The sequence below is a fragment of the Cydia strobilella genome, chromosome 1 (genome assembly GCF_947568885.1).
Source record: "Cydia strobilella chromosome 1, ilCydStro3.1, whole genome shotgun sequence".
Lineage (NCBI taxonomy): Eukaryota > Metazoa > Arthropoda > Insecta > Lepidoptera > Tortricidae > Cydia > Cydia strobilella.
Window position 1 is genome coordinate 14727977 of NC_086041.1, and position 17349 is coordinate 14745325.

Consider the following 17349-nt stretch of genomic DNA (forward strand, 5'->3'; position numbering starts at 1 on the left):
TCCGTGGTCTCTGCCTACCCCTCCGGGAAATAGGCGTGATTATATGTATGTATGTATTAAAATGACATTTAGGTAAGTACATTGAAACCAAAGCCCCTAGAGCGACTAAGGAAGTCTTGTGACTACCTTAGTCATAGTATATGATGGCGACTGTATAAACATACATAATAGGCTTCGGTGTCCGTTTACCATTTGGTGGGGCCGTGCTTTTCAGGAAAATAAATGAAACTCAGAGTAATAGTCTCTATCATCTTTTATTGTAACATATAGATAGTTTTCTACACATCCACCGTACATACACGCACGCGCGGCGCGCTACTGATATGACCGCGGCACCGGGGCCGCGGGCGCGCATCGCTCGAGGGCCTACACTCCGAGCCGCAGCTCCACTAAACATAAATAGAATTCACATTATAAGATAGACTTACAGACTAGCCGGCGCTGCGCGCCCACCCGCTAATATGCGTATGTACAGTGCGGGGGGCGGCGGCGCCTATTTACAGCGACGGGATATGTGAGGGCGGCGCTAAGGTCGGCGCGCCGGGTCAGTCGCCGGGCGCCGGACGCCGCGCCAGCAGCGCCAGGGGCTGCAGCGCGGCGGCGTGCAGCGCGCTCGGCAGCGACAGCGACAGCGCGCCCGGGCCCAAGCTCTCGCCCGGCGGCGGGTTGATACGCTTCTCCTGCACACCCCAACAAGCGGCGTTAGTGAGCGGCGGCGCCACGCCAGCCATCACGTCGGATTCGTGGCGCGTGCGCTTTACCTTCTGGCGGCGGTTGCAGAACCAGACGCGGACCACCTCCTTCTCCATGCCGAGCGCGTCGGCCAGAGCGGAGATCTCCTCGCTAGTGGGCTTGGGGTTGTGCAGGAAGGCCTTTTCGAGCGCGACGCGCACGCCCGACTCGATGCTGGTGCGCTTCTTGCGGCGGCGGCCCACGGCCTCAGCTAGCGCGCCGGGCCCGGGCGCGCCACCGCCGCCGCCGCCCGCCAGCGACGAGTCTGCGTCTTCCAACCACTTTTGCAAAAGCGGTTTCAGCTTGCACATGTTTTTGAAGCTCAGGTTCAGCGCCTCAAAGCGCGAGATCGTCGTTTGGGAAAAGTCGTTCCCGTAAAGCTTGCCCATTGCTAGACCCACGTCACCTTGAGTGAATCCTGTTGACAATAATAAAATAGGTATATTCAACTGTTTTAAAAACATGTACCATGTGTTTTAGCTGCTTGTAGGTGCGCAATATATAAGGTGCCCACGAGGAACCCGAGAGATTTTAACCACGCATTTCTGAGGTCAAAAGAAGAAAAAAATGTTAGGTATAGGTTTGATTTCGCCTATGAGTTCAATTTCGTCAAAAAAATTGTTTTTTTTTGGATTTATTGTATGTATTTGTACATTTAATTATTTTATTTTGGTACATGGAAAACCAACAGCGCTATACATATCCAAAAACTATAATAGAATTAAAGGGCCAATTATAGGTTTTCACTTATAGAAACGGAATAAAATATAACAAGCTTAATTACACATGTACAAGTTCATACAGCACAAGAACAGAGGATCGATATGAATATGATCGATTATTACAAAAAATAAGTATAAAAGAAGGTAAAATCTGTTAGGTAGTACATTTAGCCACAGTAGCCCTGACCTGCGCCAGAATCATTGTCACCCATAAAGTATCTAATTAATTTATTTTTTATTATTGATATGCTATCAGCCTATCACTAAATATGTCGATATTACAATTTATAAAAGCTTTATTTAAGCTCCATGTAAATGTTCTTTTTAAAACTATGGCTCAAAAACAAATTAGTTTTGTCACTTTTTGACATCTATCCGCTATCCGTAAGGATATTTAGACAACATCGCCATCAAAAAGTCGTTTTGCACTAACTAACAATAAAGGTATGTTTTTTAACTGGCTTTAACTCTGAAACTAGGAGAATTCCAAAAAAGTTTATAGGACATCGGGTTCCTCGTGGGCCCTTAGGTATACTCCTTATAGGTTCATCTTTGTACATTAATTTCTGTAAATTGTATGTAAACCATAAAGTGATTACTACTACCTACTACTACTACTACTACTATACTGTAGGTATCCATGTAATTTTTTTATAAATCAACCGCGTAGTGAATACAAGATATGCGAACTCACCAAGCTTGATTCGGCGCTGTTTAAAGGTCTTCGCGAAGTGTTCCAGCTCCTCAAGGTCAGCAGTGTCATCGGCGGCGGGCTCGAGCGCTCGCGGCTTGTGAGCGTGAGCGTGCAGGGGCGTGTGTGTGTGCGCGTGCGCGTGGAGCGGCGAGCGCGCGCGACCAGAGCCCGGCGTCATCGGCGTCAGGAATGCACCTGCGCCGGGAGGCGTGCGCCGAGGACTCGGCGACCGACCCTCTGGTGAAATATACACGGATGGTCATATTCTGGCAAATTGTATGTAATTGAGTCATTATATGTTTTCAGACAAACAAATTAATAAAGTTTTTAAACCTGTGTGACATGATACATCTAGGTGTAGTCTTTAAAATTCACCACTCTCCCCCACCCTCCATCTGACGCTCGACCCCCCCACCTTGAAATGTGTCCCCGTTGGTGGTTTTTTGACATTCTCACGAAAACTATAATAGATATTAAAAAAGTGTCAAGAACAGAATTAATCCTCATTAAATTTGGAACAAAAAAGGCTTTATGTGTTTTTGTACAAGTTGGATGGTATTCAAGCTATAAGTACTTGTATAACCTTAAAAAAACAAAATAACCATACTCGTTTGACGACGTGCATTATATTTTCAAAACGGCTAGACGGATTTTAATGAAATATACCTAAAATTCACCGCAGTGAAGCCAGCTATCAAACAAAAAAAAACATATTAAAATAGGTTCATCTGTTTCGGCGCTACGAGGTCACAGGTAGACACACAAGTACCAAAGACATAATTCAGGGAAATTAGCTGATATTACGGCATTAATGGAAGACTTTTTTCAATTGGAAATATTGAGATATGTACGTTATGGACCAAAGTTATTTTTCATCAACCCTCCCCACCCCTCCCCCCTCTGCGTCACCCCCCACACCGCAAAGGGCCCGAAACGCGGTTATTCTCAATTTTTAAGGAAACCGTTCAAGATACAGAAAAAGTGTGTAGGAACGAAATGATCCCTAATAAATTTGCTATCAATCTCTTATACACACAATAGTGCTATCACTTAAAGTTTTTGTGCAACCTGTCACCAAAGATAACATTTTTTTAGAATTTAACATTTTTTCATTTCTAAGATAACTTTTCTTAAAAAAAACTTACGATATCGCCAAATTTAGTTTGCTTTTAGTAAATAGTTATACACATTCGTTTTCGTTATATTCATAGTATGTGTTTATATTACCACTGGGTAATAATCGTGGGTTCACCCTCGGTTATGCTGTATAAAATTCGGTCAGGATTCGTTTCATATACAGACAAGTGGTTAATAACGATATTCGCTGACTGAAAATATTTGAAGACGATGTATTTTCAAAATGGCATAACTTCGTCAAATGAAGGAGTTTAAGAATAAGTAATACTTCATTTTAAAGAGCATAAGAAAAGTTATCTTAGAAAAGAAAAAAATGTTAAATGTTAAATTCTAAAAAAATGCATCTTTGGTGACAGGTTGCACAAAAACTATAAGCGATAGCACTATAGTGTGTATAAGAGATTGATAGAAAATTTATTAGGGATCATTTCGTTCCTACACACTTTTTCTGTATATTGAACGGTTTCCTAAAAAAATTGAGAAAAACCGCGTTTCGGGCCCTTTGCGGTCTGGGGGTGACGCAGAGGGGGGAGGGGTGGGGAGGGTTGATGAAAAATAACTTTGGTCCATAACGTACATATCTCAATATTTCCAATTTAAAAAAGTTTTCCATTATTGCCGTAATTTCAGATAATTTCCCTGAATTATGTCTTTGGTATTTGTGTGTCTACGTAGCGCCGAAACAGATGAACCAATTTTAATGTGTTTTTTTTGCTTGATAGCTGGCTTCACTGCGGTGAATTTTAGGTATATTTTATTAAAATCCGTCTAGCCGTTTTGAAAATATAATGCATGTCGTCAAACGAGTCTGGTTATTTTGTTATTTTAAGGTTATACAAGTACTTATAGCTTGAATACCATCCAACTTGTACAAAAACACATAAAGCCTTTTTTGTTCCAAATTTAATGAGGATCAATTCTGTCCTTGAAACTTTTTTTATATCTTTTATAGTTTTCGTGAGAATGTCAAAAAACCACCAACGGGGACACATTTCAAGGTGGGGGGGGGGGGGGGGTGTCGAGCGTCAGGTGGAGGGTGGGGGAGAGTGGTGAATTTTAAAGAGTACACCTAGATGTATCGTGCCACACAGGTTTGAAAACTTTATTAATTTGTTTCATTTTCCCATACATTGCTTACATAGAATAACTCAGTTAATGAGGTAAACAATCTACCGGTGTAGAAACTTGGGGAAACTGTGCGTCAGTATTCATATTTAACTAATGATGATGACTATCAATAATTTTGAAATGTTCAAGTAGGTACCTACCTACATTTATTTGCCTCATTTCCCCTTAGACGTTAAAGATTATGTTTAACGTCAATAACAAGAACTATTTCATTTTAATTTGATTTAATTACTAAACCTTAATTTTACAAGATAAACGAACGGGGTTATATAGGTTTTTCAATGTATGAAAGACTCGAAGTGCTTATAAGTAGAAGTTCGCCATAATATGTCGTAAGAAAAGCTAGATGGTGGAGCGATGTCGCACCTGTCTGTTTCTGGTCTAGCAAGTCGGGAGTGTTACCGTGCAGGTCGATGGTGCGGTCGGGCGCGAGGTGCGCGTGCGCGGCGTGCGCGCCGGCCGCCGCGCGCGCCTGGAGCTGCTGCAGCTGCTGCGCCGCCGCCTGGGCCACCGCTTGCTGTACCTGCAATACAACGTAGGTATATTATTATACATTTAATCTACGAAGACCACCATTTTATTTTGCAGCAATACTAATTTGGACATAGGTAATTAAATTGCTACTTGGAATAAATAAATAGCTTATTATTAAAAAGAAGAAAAAAAAAATGCGAAGCTGGTTCGGTACATTTGGATGGCGAATATAGCATCGTTGCTCTTGCAGCATTGCTGCAAGAGGTTTTGTTGATGCAGGTAATGTACTCAGATACTTTCCTCATTAAATTGCGTTACTATTGTTGCCGTATTGTTGACGCGATTAGAATCTACATTCAGCCGCAAAATTCGATGGCCGCTTTATTTATGAATCCATTCATAACGTGTCCATGCAATTTTGAGCTCGCTTTACAATCCGTCATTAATTTTATCAAAGATCTTGACGGTGACAACAACCTAGCTGCAGTCGCTATATATATTATTGTTGGTATATGTCATAGGTAGGTACTACATCCTGCAGTCAAAACTGCCTTCAAAAAATTCAATGAATGTTTATTTATGGTAGTAACCTATATAGGTTTTCCGTTTACCTGATATGATTGGTAAAAAGTTATTATGGTCTGCTACAGACTGGTTGACTTGGCTACATGAAGCTGATTTATAGTATGTTAAGTAAGTAATGTAATATACATATAAACTAGTTTTAATCTCAAAACTCAGCTACCTTCTGCTAGAAAATCAGTGAGCAACTTCTTTACCAACCGCCTGAAAGTGCTAGACAAATTTATGGAGGTATACATACCTGTGTGTGTAACAGTAGCGAATGCGCTCCGTGCTGTGTGAGGAGGAGGTGCTGGAGCTGCGCCAGCGCCGAGCCCGCACCGCTGCCACCCTGTCGAAACATTAACCTGTGTTATTGGTGTTGGAAAATATTGCTTTCCCATTCAGGTAAAGGAGTAGGAGTAGGAGCGGCGGTAGAACTTCTTGAAAACTGGGATACTTTTAAACTACATACAACTGAGTGTAATGGTTGCGATTTTGCGATACGGGTAAATTACAAAGCTAAGAGGTTTCGACACATTTCACTACGTTACGTCAATATCAAGCAGTACAAAGACGGATTTATCCATTTAACCTTTTGGTACACATTGTGCCCAGATACATAATCATGTCAGTAAGTATCTTAGAGATGTATATCGTGTATGTAAGACACATATATAAATGGCATATTTTCTTGTTAATCTTTAAATAGTTGTCTAGTGTTTCAAACTAAACAGTCAAAATTAATTGAGGCGTTCCGAGCGACGAGTAAACGACGGTAATATTAAGTAAAGCTAAAAATTAAGAAATAGTTTCTACTAAACACTCACGAAGACATTCGGCGGTTGCGGCGCGTGCAGCGGCAGCGGCAGCGCGTGTGCGTGATGATGGGCATGGGCGGGGTGGTGAGGGTGCGAGGGGTGCGGGAGGGGTGCGGACGGCGCGCGCGGCGGTGACGGCGGTCGCTCGTCGCCGCTCGCCTCGCACTCGCCCTCGCCCTCGCCGCTCGCCGACCCATCTGCAACCGAAAAATAAGAACATATCTACTCAAGAGAACATGGCATAGCAAAGCACGCAAAACTATGTGACACGTCCTTAAGGCTCTACAAATTTGTATCAGATATTTATAGGCGCTCCGTTGTGCTAAATATGCCACCCTGTCGCCGTTGTGCTAAATATGCCAACTTTGGTTTCGGTCTATTCATTCCCAAAGTACCTAATAGGGTAGGTTTGTCAGATTTCGTCCAGTTATAGGAGATGCCAGCTTTGAAATGCGACGAAAAAATCTTAAAGTACTGTTACTAAAATTTAATATTACTTGACCTTTAATAATATTTACGGTTTATCTTATAAAAAAATGCAATTTGCAAAAGTAGTGTTATTTTAGTATCCGTCCACCTATGAGATAGTTTTCGTCCACGTATGAGCTAGATTCCGACCACTGCATTATTGAGTTGAAAATCGATTATATATTTCGTTTTTTGTTCTTATGTTATACATAAATCTTTTTTAGTAGTTTTTATAGCTTCTGCCCGCGATTTCGACCGCCTATTAAGATTATTTTTGTAATAAACCTAACCTATGTCCTTCCTAGGAACTCATTCCATTCCATACCAAATTCAACAATCCTTAATTTACATCAGGCCAGAATAAATTGGACAAAATACCATTTTATTGACACACCATTGACGAAGGGGTGGACATAAACTAAATGCTTGCTTTAATAGGCGATACAAATCATATTGAGAGGAAAAACAAATGTATTTAGTAGATATATTTAAATAAAATCACCATACTAAATATTCGCCTAGCTCCGTCCGTCCGTGGACGAAAGCTAAATACTTCATAAAATTGGTATGTTAGTTCTCGTCCACTAAATTTCTCTAAGATTTCTTTAAAAAACTTCTTAAAACCAATAATTTTTGCTTTTATTAGGATCTCCCTGCATATATCGACGCGGAATCGGCAAAAGTCGATAGAAAAAAACCTTTATGTCTGCGCAATAAGAGCGAAGAAGTCGTCATTCGGCTCGGCTCCCATCGGCCGACGCCTGCCGACGTGCCGACGCCTCTTTCACTCTTATTGCGCAGACATAATAGTTATTTACGATACAAGTGCGGAAAAGAGGAAATTCGAAACGAGTGGTGATAAATTAAAACACCACCGCAGGGAGTGTTTTAAATCGACACGAGTTGCGATTTACCTATTCGCACGTGTATCGTACAACATCTTACAGTACATATGGCGCTTTAAACTTTCGACATATGCACGAAAAGTGCTCTTTACGCACTAGTGCGAGAAAATAGTACCATAATTATGTACTGTAAAGGTTTTTTCTATAGGCTTTTGCCGATTTCGCGTCGACATATGTAGAGAGACCTTTATACTTCTACGTCAGTAAACTTACCATGAACATTTCCCGCCTAAACATTTTTTCTTGGTTTTATGACCTCTGAAAGGCACGGATGCGTAGCTGCAACTAATATGTTTTATTTTTAATTCGTTACTTGCGAAATATCATTTTTATGGAGATAGACATTAAGGATTGCAATAAGTCCAAAATTGTGCGGTAAGGTAGGTTATATTCAAATTATACGCAATTCTTTATAGCAACTCCGTCAAGTGGACGGAAAGTGGCACTGGACGGTATCTGACACACTAACCCTATCCGAATTTAAAAATACCTGATCCTAATTTAACGCATCCCGCTTGTTATATCTGGATCGTGCATCTGGGCAAAGATAGATATAACTCCGTAATAGATGGATACAGTCTAAGGAAAAAACGTGCCTCGAAAATCACGAAAATTTGATTTTCGATCAGATGGCGCCACTAGTTTTGGCCTACACTCGTATAGAGGGCGTTGACTGTTTCGTTTGTTATTTATAATTTTAACGCATACCAGTGAAAGAACATGGGTCAAAATCATATAAAAATATCGCGGTAACCGAAGACAATATCATATAAAAATAATTATTGCAAATAAAAAAATCATTTATCCATATTTAAATACATTTTCTCGTATTTTTATAAATATTTATTTTTAGTTTTAAAGTGTGTCGACAGATGGCAGTGAATTTACTGGGGTTACAAAATTGACTATGACCAAAGATAGATATAACTCCGTAATAGATGGTCACAGTCTAAGGAAAAAACGTGCCTCGAAAATCAAGAAAATTTGATTCTCGTTCAGAGGGCGCTACTAGTTTTGGCCTACAGTCGTATAGATGGCGTTGACGGTTTCGTTTGTTATTTAACAATTTTAACGCATATCAGTGAAAGAACATGGGTCAAAATCATCAAAATAATTAATGCAAATAAAAAAAAAATATCTATATTTAAATACATTTTATCTAGGGATGTACCGACTAGTCGCCGACTAGTCGGGAAAGCCGACTATCCGGCCACATTTGTAGTCGGCGATTAGTCGGCGACTAGTCGGCCAAAATGGCCGATTAGTCGGCCTTTTATTAGTTACAGAAAAACAGGTCATAAACTAAATAAACAGCAAATACATTTGATAAAATTTCCATTTTATTCAATTAAATTAATTATACTTTATACCTGTTAAGGGTGCATACGAATATTGTCATTCAATGGCATGGAATATTGCCATTCAATGACAATTACAAACGTTTTATTACAGTGCCTATGTAATTTTTATTATTTGAGGCGTCTTCAATTAAATTACTAGAACAACCTCACAAAACGCGAGTCTCTTAAGAAAAGTCTATTTTGCTCAAAATGCTCAAATGGCAATTGGCTTATTCATGCATAAATTTTGTATTTTTCCTTCAAATACAAACTTTATGCATTTTTATTAGAATATTTGATGCCGTAATATCTTGTAGCAAATGCATTTCCTTGGTTAAATTGTAATTTAATTGCTTAAAATGTGAAATAAAATGCATTAAATTACGCGCAAAAAGCTAAAACGACGAAAGGAGCTAGAAAATTGTTTTACAAATGCATCCTAACTTAGACAAAGCTGCTGCAGTGACCATCTGAATGTAAACTTTAAAGAGAAATAATGATTTATGAATTTGGCCGACTAGCCGACTAATCGGCCATCCGAGCGCCGATTAGTCGGCTAGTCGGCCAAATCAATAGTCGGTACATCACTAATTTTATCGTATTTAAAAAATCTTCATTTTTAGTTTTAAAGTGTGTCGACAGATGGCAGTGAATTTACTAGGGTTACAAAATTTATTATGACAGTACCGCTCTAGTATAAGTTACTCTATGCTATGACAGTACCGCTCTAGTATAAGTTACTCTATGATCTGGGTGTCACACGGTAAAATTGCCGTCGCTAATCTTTTGCAAGAATTTTACTTGTTCGTTTAAAAATCTCTGAGAAGAGATTAATAGTAATGTCAAACGATACAAATGATTTAAAAAATAAGAAAATCATTGTAAAAAATTGATAGAATCTCTTTTTAAATCAGTTATTCATATTACAAAAGTTAGGTTAACTAAGTTAGTTAAGTTAGTTATGAATAAATTATTTTTTGCTGAACATATATAGTATGCGTAATCCGATTGTAATATAAGGTTTGGTTCGTAATTAAGGATTTGTTGCGGATACGATCTGTCAGTGTCATAAGTGAAATTCTGGTTGAAGAGATAACCTGTTATAACAATCAGAATACCTACGCCTCCAGGGCGGTCAAATCGCAAGCTTTTAATAGGTTCCTCTATCATCAGTTGGCCTGCGTTTGATTCATACGGGACGCTGAACCGTTTTAATTCATCATCATCATCATCATCATCATCATCATGTCAGCCGATAGACGTCCACTGTTGGACATAGGCCTCCCCCAAGGCTCGCCACTCCGACCGATCCTGTGCCGCTCGCATCCACCGAATTCCCGCGACCTTCACTAGGTCGTCGCTCCATCACGTTGTCCATCTTGTTTTAATTACCCAGTGTAAAATATAAGGCCATAAAGTTCCAAAAACAAAAAGCGTAAACAATATTTAAGTATGTAAGAAATGAAAATTCTTACAAAAATGCCATTTGATTCAGAACTTTAATTGTAATGCGCACTTTTCCCGTGGGCTGGCCTACTTAGGCCTATAGGGCTGAAAGTAGCATCACTATATACTTATTTGACTCAAGACAGTAACAACATCACTGACCCAACCATCACTGGGTAGCAACTACCTAAATTCGCGTCCTCATGAATATGTACGATTGGCTGAGTGGCTGTCACTAGGGCCGGCGGCGCGTGTCGCACGGCCGCATCCGGAAATTGAATGCAAATGTGAAACCCTCGCAAGGATTACGCACTTTAAGCGTGAAACGAAGTCAGTGCGTCTCACTAAAATTATGTCACCGTAAACTTTCTTCTTGATACCTAAGAGTTTACAATGTTTTAAGCTTTTCTTAAGTACGTTTTCGAAATTAATTGCAGGTATATGTTGCTGGTCAGTTTATAGCTTTCTTTGCTTTTAGAGATTATCTATGTAGGTTTTATGATTAGTATTTTCTTTGGCACTGCCCAAGTCTAAATGTTTGATGGATTTTAACGTATGCATTATCGTAAGAATAAGTACCTAGTTGTAACTATGAGAGGAAATCATTTAATATCTATAAATTTTAATCAAAAAGATTTAGTTACACCGATAATTAATAAAATTAATTTATTAAAAACTTACTTTAAAAGTATAGGTACTTCGTTAATTAAAATAAATAAATTAATAATTAAACACCCCTCGCACATAAAATATTTTGTCTGAATAAATCAGTTAATATTTCATGCCAGTTAAAAAATAACTATGTGATCATAAAAATCTCATAAGTTCAAGACGTGACCGTAAAGAAAGCGAAAGGGTAGAGGCGAGGCGCGTGCGAAAGGGGTGAGTTTTTTTTGTCGCGAGTGCGCGCGCGCTTATCCGCCCCGCGCGTGTCGCGCAACAAAGACGCCGCTAACGCTAAGATGAGGTTCACTAAGATAAATTGCTATTAAAGCTCTGGCATTGTACCTACTTATTGTGGTGTCAGTGTGCTTTAACCGTTTTTTATATCAAGTCTGAATAAGAGGCAAGTGTGTCAAATCAAATATTTAACAATAACAACTTAGTAAATGGTATATTGGTATGTGCAAAAAATATGGAAGTTTTGGAAAGTGTCTCAAGAAATTAGAAAAGTTTTCTTTTTAAACATGGAAATTTTCTTTCTTTTAGTATGAGAACTTTCCGATTTGTTTACACGTGAAAAATTTCGCTGTTTGGGAAAATTTCTGTCGGCGTATCAGTATTAATGATGAGGCGATATATATTATACGCGTAAGTCATTATTAATCATAATTACATACCGTGGCTGGGCGGCGGGGAGGGCGATTTGATGAGTTCGCCCGACTCTTCTGAAACAACAAAAAAAATAAACAATTATTATTCAATTCATTGCTACTCAAGTTTTTCATATTTTAAGTTATGTATTTTCGTGCGTAATATATTGACGGAGAGTCTGTCTGGAGGCACCTGGAGGCTGGTGCATGGTGGCGGCCTCCACCTGACCGCGCCGCCCGCGCCCGCGCGGCTCCCCCGCGGGGCCCGCATCAGCCGAAGCCACATGACTCCAATTACACCGCACCGGCACCCACGACGCCTCGGATCACATTAAGCCGATTAAATGACGATTTGTACTTCAAATAGCTTTCAGATAAAATTGAAGTCGCTCATCAAAAGCTCTACCGTCGAACACAACTTAGGTATTACCGAGCGGTTTAGTAGAAGGTCATCTATTGCGACTAACTAACAGTCGGTCGGGGTGGTTTGTCTTACTTCCGTAAGGGGAATTAAGTAATTAGCAGGATTAATCGGCTCAGCTGAAGCTGTAGAGGCGCGAGGGCCGGATCATTGCCATTCTAATGCCGAGTCCGACTCGATAACGCAGCACATTCGGGTATCGGGTGTCACCAAAATCTAATTAAACCAACTAAAATTTGATTAATACTCGAGGCTACTTCACTAGTGGGTATTAAGAGCGTAACTAACTATTAACGACTCGATGAAATGCAAATCTCGTGGAAGTATGATCGACTAGTCCGTAGTGAAGCTACGAAAACGCTACGCTAAGAGGAAAAAGCTACGAAAACGTAGCATAGGGTTTGTTAAGTTAATCATTTAAATATGTATTTAGTATATGTGTTAAAACATTAAATTCATAATTTTAAAAATTTTATGTATCAACAAGTCTATCACGATTAGACTTCATTTCATTTCATATCTTTATTGCTATCATGTTCATCATAATACAGGTGTTACAATAAATACATTTGTAGGTACATGACAGGGCACTGCAACATTCTTAAATCTAGGTGTATTTTTACATTTTCTTTTTTTCTGTGTGTTGGTAGGTCTATTCGTCACTTTACGAATACATTATTTTGTACTGCTTGTCATTCGATGTCTTGTCTTGTCATTTGACATTTTTGTAAGGATATTTTTTTTATAAGCATGGCAAAAAATGGCAGCACCGAAATGTATAAAACACAAAGAATAAAATTCAATCGTAACTTTTTATTACTAGATTGAATGTCGTGCGATATTTTTTATGTAGCGATTATAATGCATGCATTAAGTAGGGCAGGGATGAACTGCGTGGGAGCCGTACCTGCGTGGGATCATCCCGCGGTGCACTTTATAGAGCAGGGCGCGGGGGATGTCGGCGAAGGGATTTGCGAACTACATCAAGACATTACCCGGTAACAAAAGGGTACGAGTAGACACAGAAACTAGATACAGACGTCTCGCGGGTCAACTCAACTTTTTTGCGTAAAAACGACAAATGTCTGTTTTTTATGGCGCGGATTAAGAATCCTTTCTGATACATTCGTATATAGTAATACAATGAAAATGTTGCGGAACTAATTCTATGTTGGCTTATTTTTTTTAAAGTATTGTACGTTTCTTTGCTAAAAATGAACCGACGTCTATCAAACGTCTTATTAGGAGTATTATTGTTTGCATTTCTGTTTCCGCAACCCAGTCCTATTTTATAGTCATAAATTCTATGGTAAAGTAGATCTGGGTAAATTCAATGTAAAAGGAGGTTTTACATAATTATACATACATAAGTGTATATAATAATGCTTTCTTTAAGCATCGTTGCCAGCTCAGACTTACAGTTGGTTGCGCAGTTCAATGATCATATAGCCGGGTTCTTAATTATTAATTCAATAATCACTAACTTAATGATCAACAGTGTTAAATATTGTTAATCTACTGAGTCTAATAGGGTTTATTTTAAGATAATATGATGTCGTTACAGTTGTCACAGTTGTACTGTTTGGTTTATTTTATGAAAATATAAAACGTCAGTCATTAAAGTCATATAATAAAAACACGTTTTCTTTACAAAATTTATAATAATTCACAATAATAGAGTAAACAACAGTTGAGCGACTAAAAATATTAGCAACTCTAAAATCCATAAGTACTAATATTATAAATGCGAAAGTCTGTCTGTCTGTCTGTCTGTCTGTGTGTTACCTCTTTACGCTTAAACCGCTGAACCGATTTAGTTAAAATTTGGTATACAGGTAGTTTGAGTCCCGGGGAAGGACATAGGATACTATTTATCCCAGAACTGAACATAAGTGAAAAGGGGGGTAGAAATTTGTATGGGGAATCAATAACCGCTGAACCGATTTAGATGAAACTTGGTATGAGGTAAGTTTGAGCTGTGGGAAAGGATATAGAATAATTTTATCCCCGAAATTATCCCTTAAGGGTGTAAAAAATGGGGTGGAAATTTATAGTGTGGACCAATTTGGGGGTGAAAAAAGGATGTATTAAAAAGCAGATTTGTTTAAGAATTAAGGTACCCAAATTACTAATTCCACACAGACGAAGTCGCGGGTAAAAGCTAGTATAAAATAAATGAATATTATGGGAAACATTATGTTCCTCTCTATGATCCAGAGCTCGCATTTGCTCATGTTTTACAATATGTATACCTAATTTACTTTTTTAGAATTGCCTACTTTTCACACTTGTAGGCATATACTACAAATAACCTGGCTTCGGAATTTTTATAGCACAATAAGAATAAATTGAGCTATGGAGTCGATATTAACATTATTATTTAATTCCTACTCATCCTTATTTTCATCGGTAATTGCGACTTAAAATGCCTTCATCCTAAGCATATCCTTCTAAGTAATTAAATATTTAATATATAAAAAAAATAAAAAAATACAAATGAAATATAATTCAAACTACAAATAGGTAAACGTAATTATTGATATATTAAATTTTAACCTCATTAGAGCTTTACCTAGTTAAACATACTACATATATTGTTGCGATGTAACTATCTGTAGGTATCAAACTAAGTTTTATTATTAGAGTTAGACCTATATTATTATTAAAAATTACCACAAACAATTTACCGCAGGTAAGTAGGTATGACTTAAATTTTATTGTTACATAGACTCCATACCTATCTTTAGTCTTACTGTGCTATGAAAACTCCGAAATCTGAAAATAACTATTACAGTACTGCTGGGCAAAGGTGTGGGCCAGGCCTTAAACTACCTCCTCCGGATCAGTCAACTTCTGACAAGTTATTAAGTTACATGTTTAGATTGTTCCGCCATCTAAGAAAATAATTTATTTATTTTTGAGATTATGCTAAGTGAGGCAATAAACTATTATTGAAACAGTCTTCATTATAAGCCACTTCAACAGCATTACCTATATTTAAATCAAATAAAAAAATGCTATACATATATTGCCTGCTAAAAGTCTGTTAATCTTTAAGAACGTGAAATTAAATATATAAAACTAAATATGTATTTTTTCTGAGATGTTCTTTAAAGAATTAATCTATTATGTACCTTCATCCTTTACCGGAAAAAAATAGCGGCCGGCAGAATTTAAGTATATATGCTCTCTGATATTCATCAATCATCACTTAGCTAGGTATATAAGTTAGTATAACTACCTACTCTACTAAAAGTAGGTACATAAATTTAACACCAACAGGTGATGGAATTGAATCACTCATATGTGTTAATGTAACTACTTTCAATAACAAACGGGCCAGTTTGTATGAAAAATACTTTTGAGTATATTATCAATAACAAGTGAAGAAGAAGAAGAAATAAGTTGTCGTATAACACGGCAGGTAAATACATCAATTAGCATTGTATAGCGTTGTTTTGACAACAATTAATTAAGGTTTAATCGCCGATTGAGTCAGCGTTGATGACATACAGCGGTTTTATCCATTACCTCCGTCGCGGAAGTGGCCTTTAATGTAATTCCGTGTCAGCATCAAACACGTTCAGCGTTGTAAGAAATAATTAATCAATATTTATGGAATTATATGTTGGTAGTTGTAATAGTAAATATAAATCAATTTTTGGGGACAATCTTACACTGTTCGACCTAGCCCCAAACTACGAGTAATAAGCAAGGTATGTACTATGGGTACTAGGCGACGATATACATATCTATACACATAAATACATACTTAGATACATAGGTAACATCCATAACTCGGGAACTAATGTTGACCTTTTAAAATACCCTTACCGGGATTTGAAGGACTACGCTAGGATGCCATTAAATAGTATTAGTCGTAGGGTAAACCCACCAGTGAATGAACACCCCCCAGTGAATGAACAAATTCAGGTTTTTTGTCTAAAATAAGAAATATAGCAATTTCTACCACTTGTCGTATTTTTTTCTTATAAACAACTTTATTTCCTATGCAATGGCAACCCATCATACATTTATTTTCGACCAGTTTGAATGTGACTGGCGTTTGAAGTTTACGTATTTCTGGTTTTGAAGTTTTGTATGGAAAAATTAGATCCCAGATAAGAACAGTGTACGTTTGGAGCAACATATGAAGTGCTTATTTAATGTTTACCTGTACAAAGTTTAGGTATTTGGATAGATTAAGAGTTAAACCTTCTATAAATGCACACTTTGTCAGCGTATTATGCGATTAGGTCTTTATTTTTTAGAGTTCCATTACTGGCTTATTAAATGTTCTGAAACCAGTAAATGAACGGTGTGTTCATTCACTGGTGTAGTCTAGATTTAATTTTTTTTCTAAATTTATATCTAAACGAAATGGTATTGAGTTTGTTTTTTGTGATTCTGCATAGAAAACGATTCTGATTCATTCAGCCAGTATTGGAACAAACCAAATTTCTAGATTTTTCATAGTCCAAGTACTAGATTTTTCATGCCTATGTATGAACAGTACAAAATTTGGCTTGTTCATTCATTGGGTTTCTACTAATTCTATGTATGAACACTGTAACCACGAACAACGGAATGAAAAGTCTATTATTTTAAGCATTATTTGCTGAGCCTGACCTTTTTTCATCAAAATATGCACGTTGTTTCTTGTTTTAAATATTGATTCTCTTTTTTTAATTAATATGTAACAGATTTCTGTGTTATTGGTGAATAACGATGATTTTATTACATTTTTATATATGAATGAAAAGTCTATTATTTTAAGCATTATTTGCTGAGCCTGACCTTTTTTCATCAAAATATGCACGTTGTTTCTTGTTTTAAATATTGATTCTCTTTTTTTAATTAATATGTAACAGATTTCTGTGTTATTGGTGAATAACCATGATTTTATTACATTTTTATATATTTAATATCAAATAGAGGGGATAAAAAGATATGAACGCGTTCGCTATACCTAATAGAATAGAGCTGGAAACGGGTTTTGTGTTAAAAATGTCTTTTAATGCTGATTAAAAAGATCGAAATTATGTTCATTCACTGGATTTTGCGGTGTTCATTCACTTGTTTTCATGTTCATTCATTAGGTTTTTGGGTACTTTTTGATAAATAATGTTATAACTCAAAAACTATGAAAGTAATAAAAAATCGCAAAAATTACTTTCTTAATTATTA

The 17349-nt window shown here is 37.6% G+C and overlaps 1 protein-coding gene across 4 annotated transcripts in view; it reads right to left on the bottom strand.

Annotated features, from left to right (window-relative positions):
- Positions 1 to 235: 235 nt before the first annotated feature.
- The window catches only part of LOC134746164 (POU domain, class 2, transcription factor 3-like), a 90437-nt gene continuing 73323 nt past the window's right edge, over positions 236 to 17349 (bottom strand). For 3 of the 4 annotated variants that reach the window (XM_063680480.1, XM_063680471.1, XM_063680496.1), the window contains 6 exons: positions 11769 to 11816; positions 6279 to 6466; positions 5711 to 5800; positions 4780 to 4936; positions 2149 to 2385; positions 236 to 1150 (listed from right to left, as the gene is read on the bottom strand). In XM_063680480.1, the coding sequence (XP_063536550.1) occupies positions 546 to 1150; positions 2149 to 2385; positions 4780 to 4936; positions 5711 to 5800; positions 6279 to 6466; positions 11769 to 11816 (1325 nt within the window). In that variant the 3' untranslated portion in view covers positions 236 to 545. The remainder of the gene's footprint in view (positions 1151 to 2148; positions 2386 to 4779; positions 4937 to 5710; positions 5801 to 6278; positions 6467 to 11768; positions 11817 to 17349) is intronic. The other variant, XM_063680488.1, reaches the window with a different exon arrangement.